Below are 17414 nucleotides of genomic sequence, written 5' to 3'. Positions count from 1 at the left end.
ATAAATTTACTTATGCAGAAAGAAATTAAATACGAACGACAATAATACTATTTAAGGTTTTCAAAAATATTATATTTTTAAGTTTTATCACCGAAAAATATTACTTAATTTAATGTTTTAAAATCATCAAAAAAGTTGAGTTTGTAATTTTTCAAAAATATCATAAACATAAAAATTTGATTTTTATAGGTTTAGAAATTTAATTTTTTTTTGGATTTGTATAATTTTTAGTGTTTAAATTGTTGAAAATTTAGCTTTGATAAACGGTATTTTTTGAGAAAATAGTACTCCTCTTTTTAGAATTATCCAATAATATATCTGAGAACAAATAATAATTAATGGGCCAAAATTTAGGACCAGCGTTCACATAACACACCGTCACAATAAACGCAACCAATGACGTAGACGCACACACACCCGAGTGTTCCGACTAGTCTCTCCAACGTGGCTTCCTCATAAACATACCACGTGTCTATTTCATTCTCCAACCACTGAAACGGTTCAAGCCAAAATAAATATCTAATCTTTGTGAAAAACGAATCTTCACTTTTTATTTTTCTGCAAATGTTTAGATCCTCCGTTCGTCTTCTCTATATAACCAGAATCAGTCCTCCTCTGCTTCGACGTTTATCATCTTCATCATCGCGTCTTCCTCTGTTTTCATCTGCGAAACCTTTTCTCAATTCTCATCGCATCACTGTTACTTCTCTTCCGATCTTCGCAACGGGTGCTAAACTTTCTAGATCGGAGCATTCCATGGCTGCTTCTTCCGAATCCAAATCTATTTACGATTTCACCGTCAAGGTTCGATTTCTAATGGTCCTTTGTTTTTATTCTCTTTTACGATTGAATTGATTAGGTTTGATTCTCTGAGTTTAGTTTCGTTTGGATCCGATTGTGAATTTTGAATTCAGGATGCTAAGGGTAACGATGTTGATCTAAACATATACAAAGGGAAGGTTCTCTTGATTGTGAACGTTGCTTCTCAATGGTAAGATTTTCAATTTTTTTTTTGTAAACTTTGATTTTGTGATCTTTTAGGTTCATTGGTTTAGTGACTTAGTTTGTTTTCGTTTGTAGTGGCTTGACTAATTCGAACTATACTGAGCTTGCACAGCTTTATGAGAAGTACAAAGACCAAGGTATATATATAATTTTGTTACTAGTTTGTTTGTTCGTAATCATGGTTTTGATGATTGTGTTTGTTGTTAATGGTTACAATTTTGTTAATCGCGAGTGTCTCAAATGGTTATTTCCTCGGTACAACTATAGTCCGTTTTTCAGCGGGCAAACCATGTAATAATCGTAAACCTAAATATTTGATTTACCTTTTACCTATAAATCGAAATAAAATCACTAGTTTTTAGAGTAAATGGAAACCCTCCGCTTAAGGAAACTTATATTTTCGTAAAATTTTGATGTATTGGTAATTCTTAATTGAAGTGTCTCTCTATGACGACCCCAATAATCCAAAAGAATTACTGAAATTTAGCAATGTGATTGTCAATAAATGGTAAATCCAACTTAAGGAAAGTGTCTACAATAACTAAAGGAAAAAGAAAACTAACAAATTTTTAAAAATATATTTACTTGCCGTTAAAGAACTAAATAGTTATGCTTCTGAACTTGGAAATTTGGAATGTGTACAAAATAGTTAGGACTGACCTTTTTTTTGAGGGATTAAATTTAGGAGTTAGGACTACAATTTCGTCATTGTGGATATGAAAACGTAAGAAATCTCTCCTTTTTGTGTTTATTTTTTTTCAATAGATATTTTTCAAGCTTTTACGTGGATTCAAAAATCTATCAATATAAAAATGCTTTTTCTATCTTTTTCCCTTCTTTAAAAAAAAAAAAAAAATTGTATGTAGTTTCAACGTGATGGTGAAGGCTAACAGCTCAAGAGAAGATCCAGAATGGCCAACTCTGGATAGAAACATACTTGCCATTGTCTTCGATAAGCTCGACATAATGGACATTATCATGGGAGCTTCACGTGTATGCATCTATTGGTTCCTTGTCTCTCACAACAAAATACTGTGGAACACCATCGACCTCACCAGGCTCAAACACAACTCTACAAATACCGGGTCGACAAAGAAGCCCTAAGCTTTAATAATCTTTCAATTAAGATGAGCCGGTTCTTCTTTAACTTTTGTAGAGTAAGACGCATAAAACTCAAGAATTTAATTGTTGAGATCACTAAGCTGAGCCGCAGGCTCCGCGTAATGTGTTCTTTGACTTTAATCTATATTAACATTTTTACAGTAGGTTTGACCAAGAAAGCTTGGAGTTGAGAAATGTTTACATTTTATGCCATTGTAATTAAGAACTAAGAAAAATATAATCAAAATAATTAAGCAAAAATCTGGTATATATGTTTTCTTAAAATATCTGAACAAAATCAATTTTATGTTCCTTTTTAATTACAAGTTTTATATATTTTAGTGAAAAAAAAGAAACTATAATTTCTTACCATCGATTTTCCATAATTTGTTTGGCAAATTTATTTCCAAAGATTTTGCAAAATACTAAATAATTTTCTATCTTTTTTATAAGTTATTTAAAATGGATTGAACCATGGATAAAAAATAGAAAAATAAACTAATAACTATATTTGGACCCGTGCTATAGCACGGGTTGAAATTTATTTTATTTATATTATAATTTTAGAATAATATTCTTTTTAAAAGGATTCTTTGGGATATTCTTAAGTGTATTCGAATAGCCCAAGGATTGACCAATTAATCTATAACTTTTTTTGTAACCAACCTACAGTAAAACAACATCTATAAATTAATAAGGTCGGGACCATTAAAATTTTATTAATTTATACAGGTTTTAATTTATCGATAAATTAATAATTATTAAATTTATAGAGAGACTTTCCTAATTAGGTAAAAAATATTAAAAATAAGATTTAATCTTTATAACTAATATTTTTATAAAATCAATTACAATGAAAATAACAATTATCATGTTTTGAAGATAGCACTCAAAGATTTTTATATAGTAAAAATATTAAAAATAAGCTCCACTAAAAATTAATGTGTAGATATATACGTATATTTAGATAATTTTATATAATTATTAATTTATATTATTGTTGGGATCATATATTTACAAAGGAGTTTCAAAAAAAATATTATTTTATTATATTATCGAATAGTGTCCAAAATTACACTAGTCCCAACTTGGGACCAGAGAAATTTATTAATTTATAGAGATTATTAATTTACCGAGTATTAATTTATAGAGGTTCTACTGTATATTTAATCTATAACCTATTTTGTAACCAACTTATAAAAATTATATAATCTACAAAAAAAAAGTTGTGTACTTCAGTTTTATTATATAGGGGATATTTAATCTATAACCTAATGTGTAACCAACTTAGAAAAATTATATAGTCTACAAAAAAGGTTGTGTACTTCCGTTTTATTATATAGGGGATTTTCTATCTTTTTTATAAGTTATTTAAAATGGATTGAGCCATGGATAAAAAATAGAAAAATAAACTAATAACTAGGTTTGGACCCGTGCTATAGCACGGGTTGAAATTTATTTTATTTATATTATAATTTTAGAATAATATTCTTTTTAAAAGGATTCTTTGGGATATTCTTAAGTGTATTCATATAGCCCAAGGATTGACCAATTAATCTATAACTTTTTTTGTAACCAACCTACAGTAAAACAACCTCTATAAATTAATAAAGTTGGGACCATAAAATTTTATTAATTTATACAGGTTTTAATTTATCGATAAATTAATAATTATTAAATTTATAGAGAGACTTTCCTAATTAGATTAAAAATATTAAAAATAAGATTTAATCTTTATAACTAATATTTTTATAAAATCAATTACAATGAAAATAACAATTATCATGTTTTGAAGATAGCACTCAAAGATTTTTATATAGTAAAAATATTAAAAATAAGCTCCACTAAAAATTAATTTGTTGATATATACGTATATTTAGATAATTTTATATAATTATTAATTTATATTATTGATGGGATCATATATTTACAAAGGAGTTTCAAAAAAAATATTATTTTATTATATTATCGAATAGTGTCCAAAATTACACTAGTCCCAACTTGGGACCAGAGAAATTTATTAACTTATAGAGATTATTAATTTACCGAGTATTAATTTTTAGAGGTTCTACTGTATATTTAATCTATAACCTATTTTGTAACCAACTTATAAAAATTATATAATCTACAAAAAAAAGTTGTGTACTTCAGTTTTATTATATAGGAGATATTTAATCTATAACCTATTGTGTAACCAACTTAGAAAAATTATATAGTCTACAAAAAAAGGTTGTGTACTTCCGTTTTATTATATAGGGGATTTTCTATCTTTTTTATAAGTTATTTAAAATGGATTGAGCCATGGATAAAAAATAGAAAAATAAACTAATAACTAGATTTAGACCCGTGCTATAGCACGGGTTGAAATTTATTTTATTTATATTATAATTTTAGAATAATATTCTTTTTAAAAGGATTCTTTGGGATATTCTTAAGTGTATTCATATAGCCCAAGGATTGACCAATTAATCTATAACTTTTTTTGTAACCAACCTACAGTAAAACAACCTCTATAAATTAATAAAGTCGGGACCATAAAATTTTATTAATTTATACAGGTTTTAATTTATCGATAAATTAATAATTATTAAATTTATAGAGAGACTTTCCTAATTAGGTAAAAAATATTAAAAATAAGATTTAATCTTTATAACTAATATTTTTATAAAATCAATTACAATGAAAATAACAATTATCATGTTTTGAAGATAGTACTCAAAGATTTTTATATAGTAAAAATATTAAAAATAAGCTCCACTAAAAATTAATATGTAGATATATACGTATATTTAGATAATTTTATATAATTATTAATTTATATTATTGATGGGACCATATATTTACAAAGGAGTTTCAAAAAAAATATTATTTTATTATATTATCGAATAGCGTCCAAAATTACACTAGTCCCAACTTGGGACCAGAGAAATTTATTAATTTATAGAGATTATTAATTTACCGAGTATTAATTTATAGAGGTTCTACTGTATATTTAATCTATAACCTATTTTGTAACCAACTTATAAAAATTATATAATCTACAAAAAAAAGTTGTGTACTTCAGTTTTATTATATATGAGATATTTAATCTATAACCTATTGTGTAACCAACTTAGAAAAATTATATAGTCTACAAAAAAAGGTTGTGTACTTCCGTTTTATTATATAGGGATGTATGATTTTATATGTAGTTTGTTTTAACCTCACAAATGTCGTATGTTTTTTTGATTAAAAAAGATGTATCATTTGTAGAGTGTCAAATACAAATATATGTCCTGTTACACAATTTAAATACTGAGTACATCAAATTTAGTCATATATGAGTAATATCAACAATGTTACTAACTTTGTGATAATAAACTAAAATCTGTGTAAATACTGTTTTTAGTAATTTAACGTACGCGCAATACTAAATAAGCAACAATACTTTGTGGAAAATTTTATTTATCCACGGATCTAAACCTAGACTGAACAAAATCACATGTATGTGATGAAAATTAGGGTTAATATTAGTACACTAACTCTCACATTCATATACTAAACTAACTATTTTTTAAAAAAAAATTTAATAGCTAAGAGGTTCTGGGCAAAACTAACTAATTTCAAATTGATGGATAAAATTTAAATAATATTATATAAACTACAAAGTATGATACATATTAACAAATGTTTACTTTCACAACAACTAATTTTGATTGATTAAATTCTAAAATAAAAGAATTTTGATTAATTAAATTCCAACTGAATATATTAATTTTTAAATAAATAAAGCAAATAAAAATACAAATCTCTCAATACTATTATAAATTTTTTTTAAAATATATAAATTTGATTCAACATAATGTTTATTTAGTAAATGGGTTAAAATCTAGTTTCTATTTACAAAAGGAGGATCTCATGTTTGTTGCTGAGAGGTAAATCTCATCTTTATAGCTCATATGTATATTTATTGTTTTCCAGGATGCCAAACATAGAGAAACTTGCTTTACCAGTTCCATTGTAACTGCGTAATGAAAAGAACTCATTTAGGATTGCGTTTAGTCAGTGGAAGAATCTTAAAACACTGATCATGGCTTATAATGACTTTACCTGCTTCTCATTCGAGATTCGAATTGTGGGAGAGAGCTGCAGTAACCTCAACAACTTGAAACTTATGGGTGATTTGGGAAACGACGATGCTGAAACAATCGTGCATTACCTCCAGAGCCTCACTTGGTTGAGTTTGCGATGCTCTTTGATCAATGTTGAAGGAGTTCTCCTGCTAATCAGAGGTCTTCGAAACCTCGCTATCCTTAACTTGACACATTGCAAAATCTTGGGATGGTATCTTCTGATGAATAATGTTGTACAAGCTGCCATTCAGAATCTTGACAAACTTATCACATGTTCAGAAGACGATTGTCAAGTTTGCAAAGATCGACCTCGCATGTTCCGGGAGCAGAAGTTTCACGAGAAGCATTGGCAAAACGACGAGATAAAGGAACTTGAATTCTGAAATTTTGAAAAAGTTTTGTTGATGTGGTTTGAGAGAGTTATTGGATTCTATTTTCACAACCTTTATTTTTCTTATATGTGTTGTTCTTCCATTTGATAGATCATAATATATGATTCATTTAATATGAACTGGAAATCGTATATAGTTCACAGCGTTTGATCCAGCGTTTGATTTAGGCAACATTGACACTATCACAGAGGAGTGTCACGGCGCCGTACAATTTTATCAACGACTTGTACTCTTTGCGCAAGTCTTCAAGAACAAAATCAACCTAACGTAGAGAGAACTCAAACGTCGTGAAAGTTTAAATTGAATAATACCACATAGTTCACTACCATATGTTTAACTATCATGAGCAAATTTACGTAATTAATACCATAGTTTGCGATGCTCTACTCTACCGTCACCAGAACAGCAATTTTATCACAAATGACAAACCACAGATCTTCGAAACCTCAGCATTCTTAACCTGTCACATTGACAAGAGTTGGACTTCAATCCTAAAAAGATACATGATGAAAATCTTGTTCAAGCTGCCACTCAGAAGCTTTGAGAAATTTATCATATGTTCACGAAACGATTGCAAGGTCTTCAAAGGTGGACCTAACATATTTGAGACACGACACATCATTTTTTACGAAAAAAAATGTGAAACGATGAGATGAAAGCTTGAATTCTGATAATCTTTTGTAAAAGCTTTGTTGATATTATATTCACTCCATTTGGCCAGTGGGAATATTGTTATGCTTAAGATTGACTAAAAAAAAACGATAGATGGGTTACACTCGCCCGAAAGGGATTAGTCGGGTGACAAAACCCCGGGTATCACCTCTCAATATAAAAAAAAACATTTCAAATACTATAGTCTATAGGTATGAAAGCATGAAAGTGTCTTCCTTACAACAACCTAACACTCTCTACATAATCCGAAAAAACCATTGCTTTTGTCTCCCGATGCTTGAACTTATAGTCTCCGTGTAATTTAACATTGGTTTCTCTAAGACTATTCGTGTCTGGATTGTAAAGGAAAACATAAAACTCATTATAGTAGAACGGTGGTGCCAAAATAAACTCACCTCTATGAGTTGTGCCTCTGATAACTCCCAAATCATAATGTTTCCACTTCATCCCAATTTTGATACTAAAACTTTCCTTCAACCATCGTAGAGTCTCGGCTTGCTGATCCAAAACCCACACTTTCAAATCCGTCCTTGTGTTAGTGGCTAAAGCTACTTTCCCCTTGTAGCTTATCATAGTTGAAAGATATACAAACGCAGCTGGAAAGTCCTCCGCGGATACACTAGTAAAAAGATCCAACGTTTCTGACCCCAAATCGAATCTCATTAAGCTCAACTGCGACAAACGATCTCCCGTAAAAGCAAGATAATACAAAACTCCATCTATGCACACACTGTTAAGCACAGGACGGTGAGGAGTTCTATAATCAATCATTCTCCATAATTTGTTTTTATCTCCCAATGTGACTACTTGGTGTTCATATGATAGTTCTAATACTCGAGTTCGATCCTTCATGCACAATACCAATAGTTTGTATTCATCATTAACCGGATCGTACCCGAAAAAACTATGTCCGAGCGTACTGCTGGTTTCGACTCTAGGTATAGCTAAGGATGTACCAGTGCTAGGGTTAGCTACGCATTTATGTAGACCATATCCTAGGTTTATCAAACCATTGACATAATGAGAATGGTAGACAGACTCTGGTAATGGACATGTAACACGTGATAGATAAGACGTTGATGATGATGAAGACAGCGAGAAGAAGTGCCAAACTTCGCAGTTCCGTTGTCTATCGAAGTCAATAAACGCGACCAGTAGACGAGGCTGCATCATCGAAGAGTACCTAACCTGGAAAGACGTAATGAAATCTCGACTCTGTATCATTCCGGTCCAAAATTTTGAGAGTAGGAGACACCTAGCTACGGATTTCAAAGGCAGTCTCATAAATATATCCATCGCTAGTTCCAAAGGAACATCATCGAAGTTCATCTCTTTCAAGATTTCAACAGAATTGTTCACAGTTTTACTCTTCTTCGATTGACTTGTCGCCATGATCCTGACCCCCGCTCAGGCGCTCACTCTTGTTTAGAGAAACCCTAAATATCGCTAAGTCTCCCTTATGTTCTTAAGTTCTATATAAGTTGAAATAGAGAGGCAACAGGCCCATATAGTCCAATTGGGATATTTTTGGTATTTCAACTTAATTGAAAAAAAAAACCCTAGTTAACTTTATCACAAAACAAAATTTCCTCCTAACCAGAGCTCGCCACGAATATGACCTAAGAGCTAAGCAAGGTAATTCTTCTACGTCTATCACCTTGCTATATATTATGACTTATTACTACTAATCTATTTTTTTGTTTGATTATATTGTTTTTTATGATGCTTTCGCTTTGGCTGGGTGTTCTGGTTGTTTACTGTTTTTGTAGAAAAATATTTAAAAATACTTTTTTTTCTAAGTAGCTAGGTATTTTGCTTATAATTGAACCTCAAATCACGACCGAATAGTAAGTGCTTACAAGAACTGACTATTCGAATCTTTTTTCCCTAACATAGCTTGTTTGGATTTGTTTTGTTTTTGTAGTTTTTCTTAAACACAAATTAAGTTAAAGATCGTTGACATATTTTTGGTTTTAAATACGTAGAGTTGCAGCTTTGGTGTTGTAAATATGTAGCATTATTTTGTAAGACACTACAATGTTTTGTTTCTGTATGTTACCGTTGACATATTCTTCTTTTGTTTGATAATGAAAAGTACTCTATTTCTCTTATACAAGCTTTATGTAAATTCAAGAATCCATCTATCAAAATGATTTCAACATTTTTTTCTTCACCTTTTTTTCTCTTTGTATGTAGTTGTAACGTGATGGAGAAGGTAGAGAGCTTAGGAGAAGTTTCAAAATGGGCAGATGTAAACAGAGACATACTTGAACTTATCTTCAATAGGCTCAACTTGATGGACATTACCATGAGAGCTTCACGTGTCTGCATCTCTTGGTTCCTTGCCTCTCACAAAAGAGCTTTGTGGAACACCGTCGACCTCACCAAGCTCCAGGAATTAGATGTCTCCAACAGTTTTGTCTTTAAAAGTAAAGTACGACCAATCTTCTTTTACAAGCTTCAGGTTGACGACGATGGAGGCCTTCACAAGAATCTTTTGTCTAAAATCATCTCCAGGTTCTTTCATGACTTTTTTGAAGTAGAAGGCGGCATAAGTCTCATGAATCTATTAATTGAGATCACCAAGTTGAGCCGCATGGCCCCGAAGACTTTGTTCTTTCACTTCAATTCCTATATACAAGAAAAAGGTCTCAAATTCGCTGCTGAGAGGTAAATCTCATCAATCATCTAATCAGATTTTCTTGCATGTGCATGGTGTGCCTCTCATACGTTTTTATTTTTTTATTTCTTGTGATTGTGTTTCTCAGGATGCCAAATTTAGAGAAACTTGCTTTACCAATCTGGTCCTACCAAACCGAGAATTCATTGCGGTTTGCTTTCAGTCAATGGAAAAATCTGAAAACATTGATCATCGCTCATGAACACACTTTCACCGGGATATTTAGGTTTCAAGCTGTGGGAGAGAGCTGTAGTAACCTAACCAACTTAAAATATTTGGGTTATTTGGCAGAATACAATACCAGCCAAATGGTGCGTTACCTCCAAAGCCTCAAGAGGTTGAGTTTGCGATGCTCTTTGGTTAGTATGGAGGTAGTTAACAAGCTAATTACCGGCCTTCGAAACCTGACGATTCTTAACGTTTCACATTGCAAAAACTCTTTTAGTTTTCTTCCTATCGAAAAATCTACAGAAAATTTTGTAATAGCTGCTGCCACTCAGAAGCTTGAAAAATTTATCAGTTGTCCTCAAGATTGTATGATTTGCAAAGATGGCTGTCGTTACTCCTGGTCGTATCTGGCTGAGGATTGGCGGAACGACGAGATAAAGGAACTTCAATTCTGAAATATATGAGAAGAAGTGTTTGGGAACTTCAATTCTGAAATATATGAGAAGAAGTGTTTGGTGCTGATGCATGGATTAGTATGTAGTGTGCGTATATTTTCTTTAATTTAAATTTTAAATTTGTTACTCAAAGATAACTTTACAGTTAAGTTTTCTGATCCTATTGTGTTGAAGCTTTCAATTTATTTCTGTAATTGTATATACACTTGTATATGTACAATTTGTAAATAATGTATCTCTGAATATAAAAGATTCACACTTTCAACGTAACACACGCCTTTCATACATGACGATCAAACTTATGTGTCATGTACATTTGTTACACACTTACACTTACAATCTAACTTCTCATATACTAGGTTCGTACTCACAAACCTGTTCATTTACTTCTCCACAAATCGAATTAAAATGTTTCAGCGGGCTAATGCAGATATAACAATAATTGTTAAATTATCAATCCCCTGATTTTTTTTTTGACATTTTTAAAATCGACAAACCTCGATCAAGAGCCAAATTCTTTCTATGTGACGTAACGCAATTTAGTGGAGTCGAATTCTAGTGGGGAAGATGGAGTCAAGTGTACTTAACCAATGGACACATCCCACTATCAATCCTTTTCAAAAATTTGAATTGTAAGCTATGTGAAAAAATCAAAATACTTTTTATTATATAAAGTATGTTGATATCTTGTGTTTTTGATGAGTTTTAAGCCTTATTTTTGCATAGTTTTGTTGCATAATCTTGTCATTCTAGGTTGTTTTAGGAGCATATGCATCTAGTTTGTGTTCTTTCAGGTTCTTGGAGTAATCTCAACACATTGGAGCATTTGGGCTTGTTTTGATGCAAAGAAGCAAAGAAGAATGAAGTGGAGAAGAAGCCATAACCGGAGCCACCAGCGGCCAAAGGCTGGCCGATTGGAAGAGGAGATGCATTTGATCGCCGCCACCAGCGGCTAAGACCAGCGGCCAAAGCATGGCCGTGTGAGACAATCGGGCAGGACCAGCGGCCAAACCATGGCCGAGTGAACCAACCGGCCACATCCAAGCGGCCAAGCCATGGCCGATGGAGCCAGCACCTTACCTGTTTTAGTTCCAAACCGGGTTTGACCCAGTTTGTTTTGGGTTGACCCGAGTTCTCTTCTATTTTCCTATAAATACTCTAACCCTATTAAGGGAGACTTAACTCTTATCTCTTATCTTATATATTGTTTAGCAGCTAATTAGGGTTCTTAAACTTATCTACTTTTGGTTTGTTGAATGATTGAGTATTTTTAAGTTTTTAATAGCAATTTGTTCTTCAAATCTCTTCATCTACAATCTTTTATTATGATTTCACAAAGATCAAACTCTTTCCTTTGTGTGATCATGATGATGAGTGAGTAGATCTTTTAGAACTTTGGGCTAGGTAGATTAGGGAGATAGATGATTGATCTTTGATGTCTAGGGCTTTATTTATGTATTTCATATCTTGATTAGTGTTAGTAATGCTAGATAGCCTTGATCATGCTTGAATCTAGACATTAGGATTTCCATGCCCATAAGGTGTTGATGAAATTCCTGAACCAAATTAATCAAGAGCTTTGCATTCCTAGCCAATGGAAATTGATGATTAGGGTGCTTAGTGGTATTTAGACTTGTTCTTAATGCATGCTTACCTTGTGATTGCCTTTGGAAATTGTTGATTATCACTTGATTAGCATAGGAATCTCTATCATGGAAATGAATTGATTTGCATAAGTGTTCTTAGCCATAGGATTGTTCTTGATTGTTTCTTAGACATCTAGGATTGGTTAGCTATCTCCCAAGTCAATTACCTTGCCCAAGGTTCACTTGTTTAATCTTGATTTAAAGCTTGTTGATAGTTGTGTTCTGTTTCTTTGAGTTTGCATTGTTTGAATTGTCTTATTTTATTTCTTTGGATCAGTTTGTTAGTTAAGATAGTTACAAAAGAGCATTTTCCTGTTTAAGAATAGATTAAGCATCTTTGTGCATTCCTAGTGTGTTGATTAATGCAAATTGTGGATTGATAATTTAATTGAAGTAAAGTAGTACATCATATGTGATGATAGTTGTAAAAAAAAAGATGAAGGAGAGCCCATAACATTGTCTTCGCTATGTGAGAAAACGCTCTCAGGCGTGAAATCCAAGATGACTAAAACGAGATGTTTTCAAATTGGAATAGATCTCACCCGCCCTTTCTTCCCTTTTCAAGTAATGTTCAAAGTTTCCAGTGGACAAAGCAATGGTGCTCCCTGTCCCCCGACGAACGTCATTTCTGCTCCCCTTCTCACCCTTTTCTCATTGTCTAATCCTCCTCAAATACTTTCCCTCTTGTGACTCTCCTTTCTTACGCTTTTGGTTTTCTGCACCCTGCAATATTTTCAACCTGTTTCTCTGCTCTTGCTGTGTATTCAAAAAGGTTATGTGGCTCTCTTTAGTGGCAATTCTTGTTCCATGCTTTCCCTCTTTGTTCACTCACTCAATGAATGAAGAACTCTAACCGGAATGGTCAAGCCACTAGGGATACTACTTCCTCAAAAGATGATGAGCCAGTCTGACTCCCAACTTTGGACAATGCCTCCCTGCTCAATAGGATTCTCCTCACTCTGATAGAGAGAGTTTTTCATACCATTGGAAGAAGTATGGAAGCATTCCTGACCTTATGCCAAGTGCTGGTATCTAGGATGTAGATGGAAGGGTCTATGGTTTTGACTTGGGGAATGGAAGATTCCACATCAACTTCAAAACAGAGGATGACCTGCAAAAAAATCTCAAGAAAAGACCATGCCATTTTAATAAGTGGTCCAGATGGGTTCTGCTGCTGGTAGGAGTGATTTGTTGCCTCCCGAGGGGGCTTTTCATTCGATCGTTGTCCATTGTTTCTTCCTACTACTCGTCTCTCTTCTCTCCCACGGACCACATCGTGGTGGTGTTTGTCATGAGGATGAGCTTATGGTTTCTCCTCCTCATATCTCCGAGCATTGTAGGGGTCAAAACCCACTTGCCTGTCTCTGCTGAAATGATTTTTGTGCTTATTGAGCTGAGGACAGTCTCGGTCTTCATGCGATATCATCTTGAAAAAGAAGCAGTATCGGTGCAACTTCTCATAGGTTAGAGACACCCAGACTTATTTTCAAATTTCAGGGGTTTAGTGAAGTTTTTGGTGATGTGAACCCTTGCCTTTGTTGTGTTAACTTCTATCACCCGACCGGGAGCAGCTTCAATTCCCTTAAATGCTTCTTCCACCCAGCATCGTAGAGGCAGATCGCGAATCTTCACCCAGAAGTGAACAGAGCTCAAGAGATCCTCCTGGAAATTGCATCTCTCCACAGAGAAGGTCCACTTCTTAAAATGGCATGCTGATATGTATATATTTTACACTCTTTCATCATGCTTTTGTCATTCATTTTGTTCTCTTAATTCATTCTTTTGCATTGTTTTAGGTCTCTTTTGCATGACATGCATATCTAGGTAGTCTTTGCATTGGTCTTGCACGCATCTTGCATATTGGAGTTGTTTCAGGTGTTTTAGGAGGTGTCTAAACCATCAAATGCAAACAAGGATCATGAAAGCAGTTAAACGACTCGATCTACACTACCCAGCGATGCAAGCTTCCACGTCTTTGATCGAGTCGAGTGAAGATTGTACTTTGGAATTCAGCTTTTGACGTCTTCATCAAAGTTGTAGGGAATTGAGTCATCTTTTAAACGCAGTTTATTTCAAGCCAATCGGAGTCGTGGTAAATGAGTTATCTCCGTTTTAGTGGATGCACGTACGTTCAGAAGTCCGATTCGACCCGCACGCAAAGGAGAGCTCCCACTCGATCAGATGTTAGCAGCGACTCGACCAAGACGTCCCAGGATGGCTCCTGAGCACCCTCAAGACGCGACTCGATCAGCAGCTCTCAGACGACACCTTTCAAGCTCACTCGATCGATGTTCTCAAGCTGCCACTCGATCGACGTTCTCAAGCTGCGACTCAATCGACACTCTCACGATGCAACTCGATCGATGCTCTTAAATCGACGTCCTGGTTTTGTCCTGAAGACGCGTCCGAGAAGGATTCCCGAACCGAAGTTCTACATTGTCGTTTTATGTTTTAGAGATTTCCATGTTTTACTATAAATACGTTTTGTTATGTTTTCACTCGGACATCTTATCTTTTATCTCGTTTTGTTCTTAAGGTTTTACCTAGCCACCTAAAACGCTCTCACACTTTGTATCCCAATATCTTTGAATTTATTCAGTATTTTGATTCGATTTCTTCTACAAAGTTGTTCTTAACATTTTAATCTATCTAAGAATGCTTGTTTCAATTTTTTCTAGGTTTGCATCCTTGACTATGATTTTCGGATCTGAGTAGTGTGGTAGTTCTTGAGGATGAGATAGATTAGGTGGAGGATCTTAGGATGTAGGGTGTTTAAGCTTAATTTGTATGATTCCCTTCTGGACTAGAGTTAGAATTACTAGTTTTTCTCTGATCAATTGGAACTAGGTTCGAGACATTTCCACACCCAAAAGGTGTTTGATGAAATGTTTGACCAACTATTGCCAGAGACTTACGTTCATAGCCTAAGAGATTAGTTGTCTAGGATGTTTGTTGACGTGAATGAACTTGTTTGTCATGCCTGCTCGACCACGTTTCTCTAGCGAGAGCTAGGTATGGAAGTAGTTGAGTCTGAGTAGCTTTTGCCAAGAGATTGGATTAGCTAAGTTGTGATGTTCATTGTTTAGGGATAGTTTGCTTGTGGTATGTTAAACACTCTGTAGACTAGGATACTCCACCGACATCAATTACCCCATCCTTAGGACTTCTTTCTTTCTGATTTTTATTACATTCCTGGAACTGTTTCGTTTGTTCATGCTTAGAATCGTTTTCGGTTTCACTTATTCTTGTTCGGTACTTGTCATACATTTTTGTTTATGATTATGTGACTCGTTTCCGTTTTGTATTTTGACCATTCTAGGATTGTTAGAAAACACTCTTTTTGAATTGGCTTAACTTGTGATTTCTTGAGTGATAGTAAGATTCCCAATTGGATTGACACCTTAAGTATTACAACTGCATAAGGTTAATTGAACCTGCTAGGATAGACACACAAAATTCCTAGTATCAATTTGGCGCCGTTGCCATTTGGGATTCTTTTTGCTACATTTAAGATTTCAAGTTTTGCAAGATTAAGTTCTGTTACACAACCAATCTGAGTACTAACTTTTTTTGGTTGTCTGCTTGTTTGTTTTGCATCTCAGGCACCTGTTGATTGCAACCTTGCATGCACACCATATCAAGAGGGCATCATAATCTCCTTCCTGTTATCGACGAAATCAATCGGTTGCAATGCCCACGACAAGCTCGTACTTCCAACGATCATCCTGTACCAGTCACTATGGAACAACAGAATGAACCACATCCGGGACCGCGAAACATTGGTGCTGGGGATGCACCGAACACTCATACTCAGCGTGCTGGAATCGTCCCTCCCGCCGTGCAGAACAACAACTTCGAAAACAAAAGTGGTCTGATCTCCATGATCCAAGGCAACAAATTTCACGGGCTGGCTATGGAGGATCCACTCGACCACTTGGACGAGTTTGACCGTCTGTGCAGTCTCACCAAGATCAACGGCGTGAGTGAGGACAATTACAAGTTGCGCCTCTTCCCATTCTCCCTAAGAGACAAGGCTCATCAATGGGAGAAAAACCTTCCCAAGGGATCAATCACCATCTGGGATGGTTGCAAGAAAGCATTTTTGGCCAAGTTTTTCTCCAACTCCAGAACAACACGTCTCAGGAATGAGATTTCTAGCTTCACTCAGAAGAGCTCAGAATCATTCTGTGAAGCATGGGAGCGTTTCAAGGATTACCACAGCCATGTCCACACCATGATTCAGCAACGAGTCACAGTTGAGCACTCTCTACCGTGGTGTACTACCAAAGATACATATGCTGCTTGACACTGCTTCTAATGGTAATTTCCTGAACAAAGACGTTGAGGAAGGATGGCAACTGGTGGAGAATCTCGCTCAGTCTAACGGCAACTACATTGAGGACTATGACCATAGAGTTCGCGGCGACGCTGGATCTGAGGAGAAGTACAAGAAAGACCTCAAGAATGTCAATGAGAAGCTTGACCGTATCTTGCTAAGCCAGCAGAGGAGCGTCCACTTTGCATATGAGGATGACCCTTTCCATGTTCCAGATGGGGAGGGCGAGCATACTAACGAGATCAGCTATGTTCAGAATCAGGGTGGATACAACAAAGGTTACAACCCCTACAAGACGAACCTCAATTTGTCTTACCGGAGTACCAATGTTGCTAATCCACAAGATCAGGTATACCCGCCTCAATAACAACAGCCAGGTCAACAAAAACCTTTTGTGCCTTACAATCTGGGATTTGCTCCAAAACAACAGTTCCAGCAGGGTTACCAAGCTCCCTCAGGACCACCACCAGGATTCCGCCCTCAACCAGTTCAGCCTACTCTAGCCCCAGATCAAGAAATGAAGCAGATGATGCAACAACTTCTTCAGGGTCAAGCTAGCGGTTCTATGGATACTGCTAAAAAGTTTGCTGACCTTAGTCAGAGGATGGAATGTTCCTACAATGATCTGAATGTCAAATTTGAAGCTCTGAATTCTAAGATACGATATATGGAAGGCCAATCTGCTTCTACTTCTGCACCAAAGTCTGGCCAATTCCCAGGGAAAGCTGTTCAGAACCCCAAGGAGTTTGCAAATGCGATTACGCTGAGAAGTGGGAAAACATTGCCTCCCAGACAGGGAGTTTCAGACGTTATTGCGGACAGTGAGGAATTAGATGGGGAGGATTTT

At 34.7% G+C, this 17414-nt stretch overlaps 2 protein-coding genes, 1 non-coding gene and 2 pseudogenes across 4 annotated transcripts; 3 read left to right on the top strand and 2 right to left on the bottom strand.

Annotated features, from left to right (window-relative positions):
- Positions 1–564: 564 nt before the first annotated feature.
- Positions 565–1517, top strand: LOC104718627 (putative phospholipid hydroperoxide glutathione peroxidase 6, mitochondrial). Its single transcript, XM_087467814.1, has 4 exons — positions 565–804; positions 915–991; positions 1081–1142; positions 1444–1517. Exons 1-4 carry the CDS (start codon positions 565–567, stop codon positions 1515–1517), a joined length of 453 nt encoding a protein of 150 aa, XP_087323940.1.
- On the top strand, positions 1297–6601 carry LOC147948602 (putative F-box protein At4g11580; annotated as a pseudogene). Its single transcript, XR_015567388.1, has 4 exons — positions 1297–1729; positions 1872–2258; positions 5990–6020; positions 6067–6601. The product of XR_015567388.1 is annotated as a putative F-box protein At4g11580 (transcript).
- Positions 6602–7498: 897 nt separating this feature from the next.
- LOC104718636 (F-box protein At4g11590 pseudogene) lies at positions 7499–8675 on the bottom strand (annotated as a pseudogene).
- Positions 8676–9482: 807 nt separating this feature from the next.
- Positions 9483–10585, top strand: LOC104718646 (putative F-box protein At4g11580). Its single transcript, XM_010436429.2, has 2 exons — positions 9483–9952; positions 10051–10585. The coding sequence occupies exons 1-2, from the start codon at positions 9489–9491 to the stop codon at positions 10583–10585; spliced, it is 999 nt and encodes a 332-aa protein (XP_010434731.2). The 5' UTR covers positions 9483–9488.
- A 5781-nt stretch (positions 10586–16366) lies between these two features.
- Positions 16367–16472, bottom strand: LOC147948601 (small nucleolar RNA R71). The gene has a single exon (XR_015586081.1). It is a non-coding gene; the product is annotated as a small nucleolar RNA R71 (small nucleolar RNA).
- Positions 16473–17414: the final 942 nt, after the last annotated feature.

This window comes from Camelina sativa, chromosome 2, assembly GCF_030686135.1.
Source record: "Camelina sativa cultivar CO46 ecotype springtype chromosome 2, ASM3068613v1".
In the NCBI taxonomy this organism is placed as follows: Eukaryota; Viridiplantae; Streptophyta; class Magnoliopsida; order Brassicales; family Brassicaceae; genus Camelina; species Camelina sativa.
The sequence above is the reverse complement of the archived record's forward strand: the minus strand, read 5'-3'. Positions and strand labels throughout refer to the sequence as shown.

Coding starts and splice junctions, on each gene's coding strand:
- LOC104718646 (XM_010436429.2), top strand. CDS start 9,489: ATGGAGAAGGTAGAGAGCTTAGGAGAAGTTTCAAAATGGGCAGATGTA. Junction 9,953..10,050: donor CTCAAATTCGCTGCTGAGAG/GTAAATCTCATC, acceptor TGTGTTTCTCAG/GATGCCAAATTTAGAGAAAC.
- LOC104718627 (XM_087467814.1), top strand. CDS start 565: ATGTTTAGATCCTCCGTTCGTCTTCTCTATATAACCAGAATCAGTCCT. Junction 805..914: donor TTTACGATTTCACCGTCAAG/GTTCGATTTCTA, acceptor TTTTGAATTCAG/GATGCTAAGGGTAACGATGT. Junction 1,143..1,443: donor TGAGAAGTACAAAGACCAAG/GTATATATATAA, acceptor TCTTAATTGAAG/TGTCTCTCTATGACGACCCC.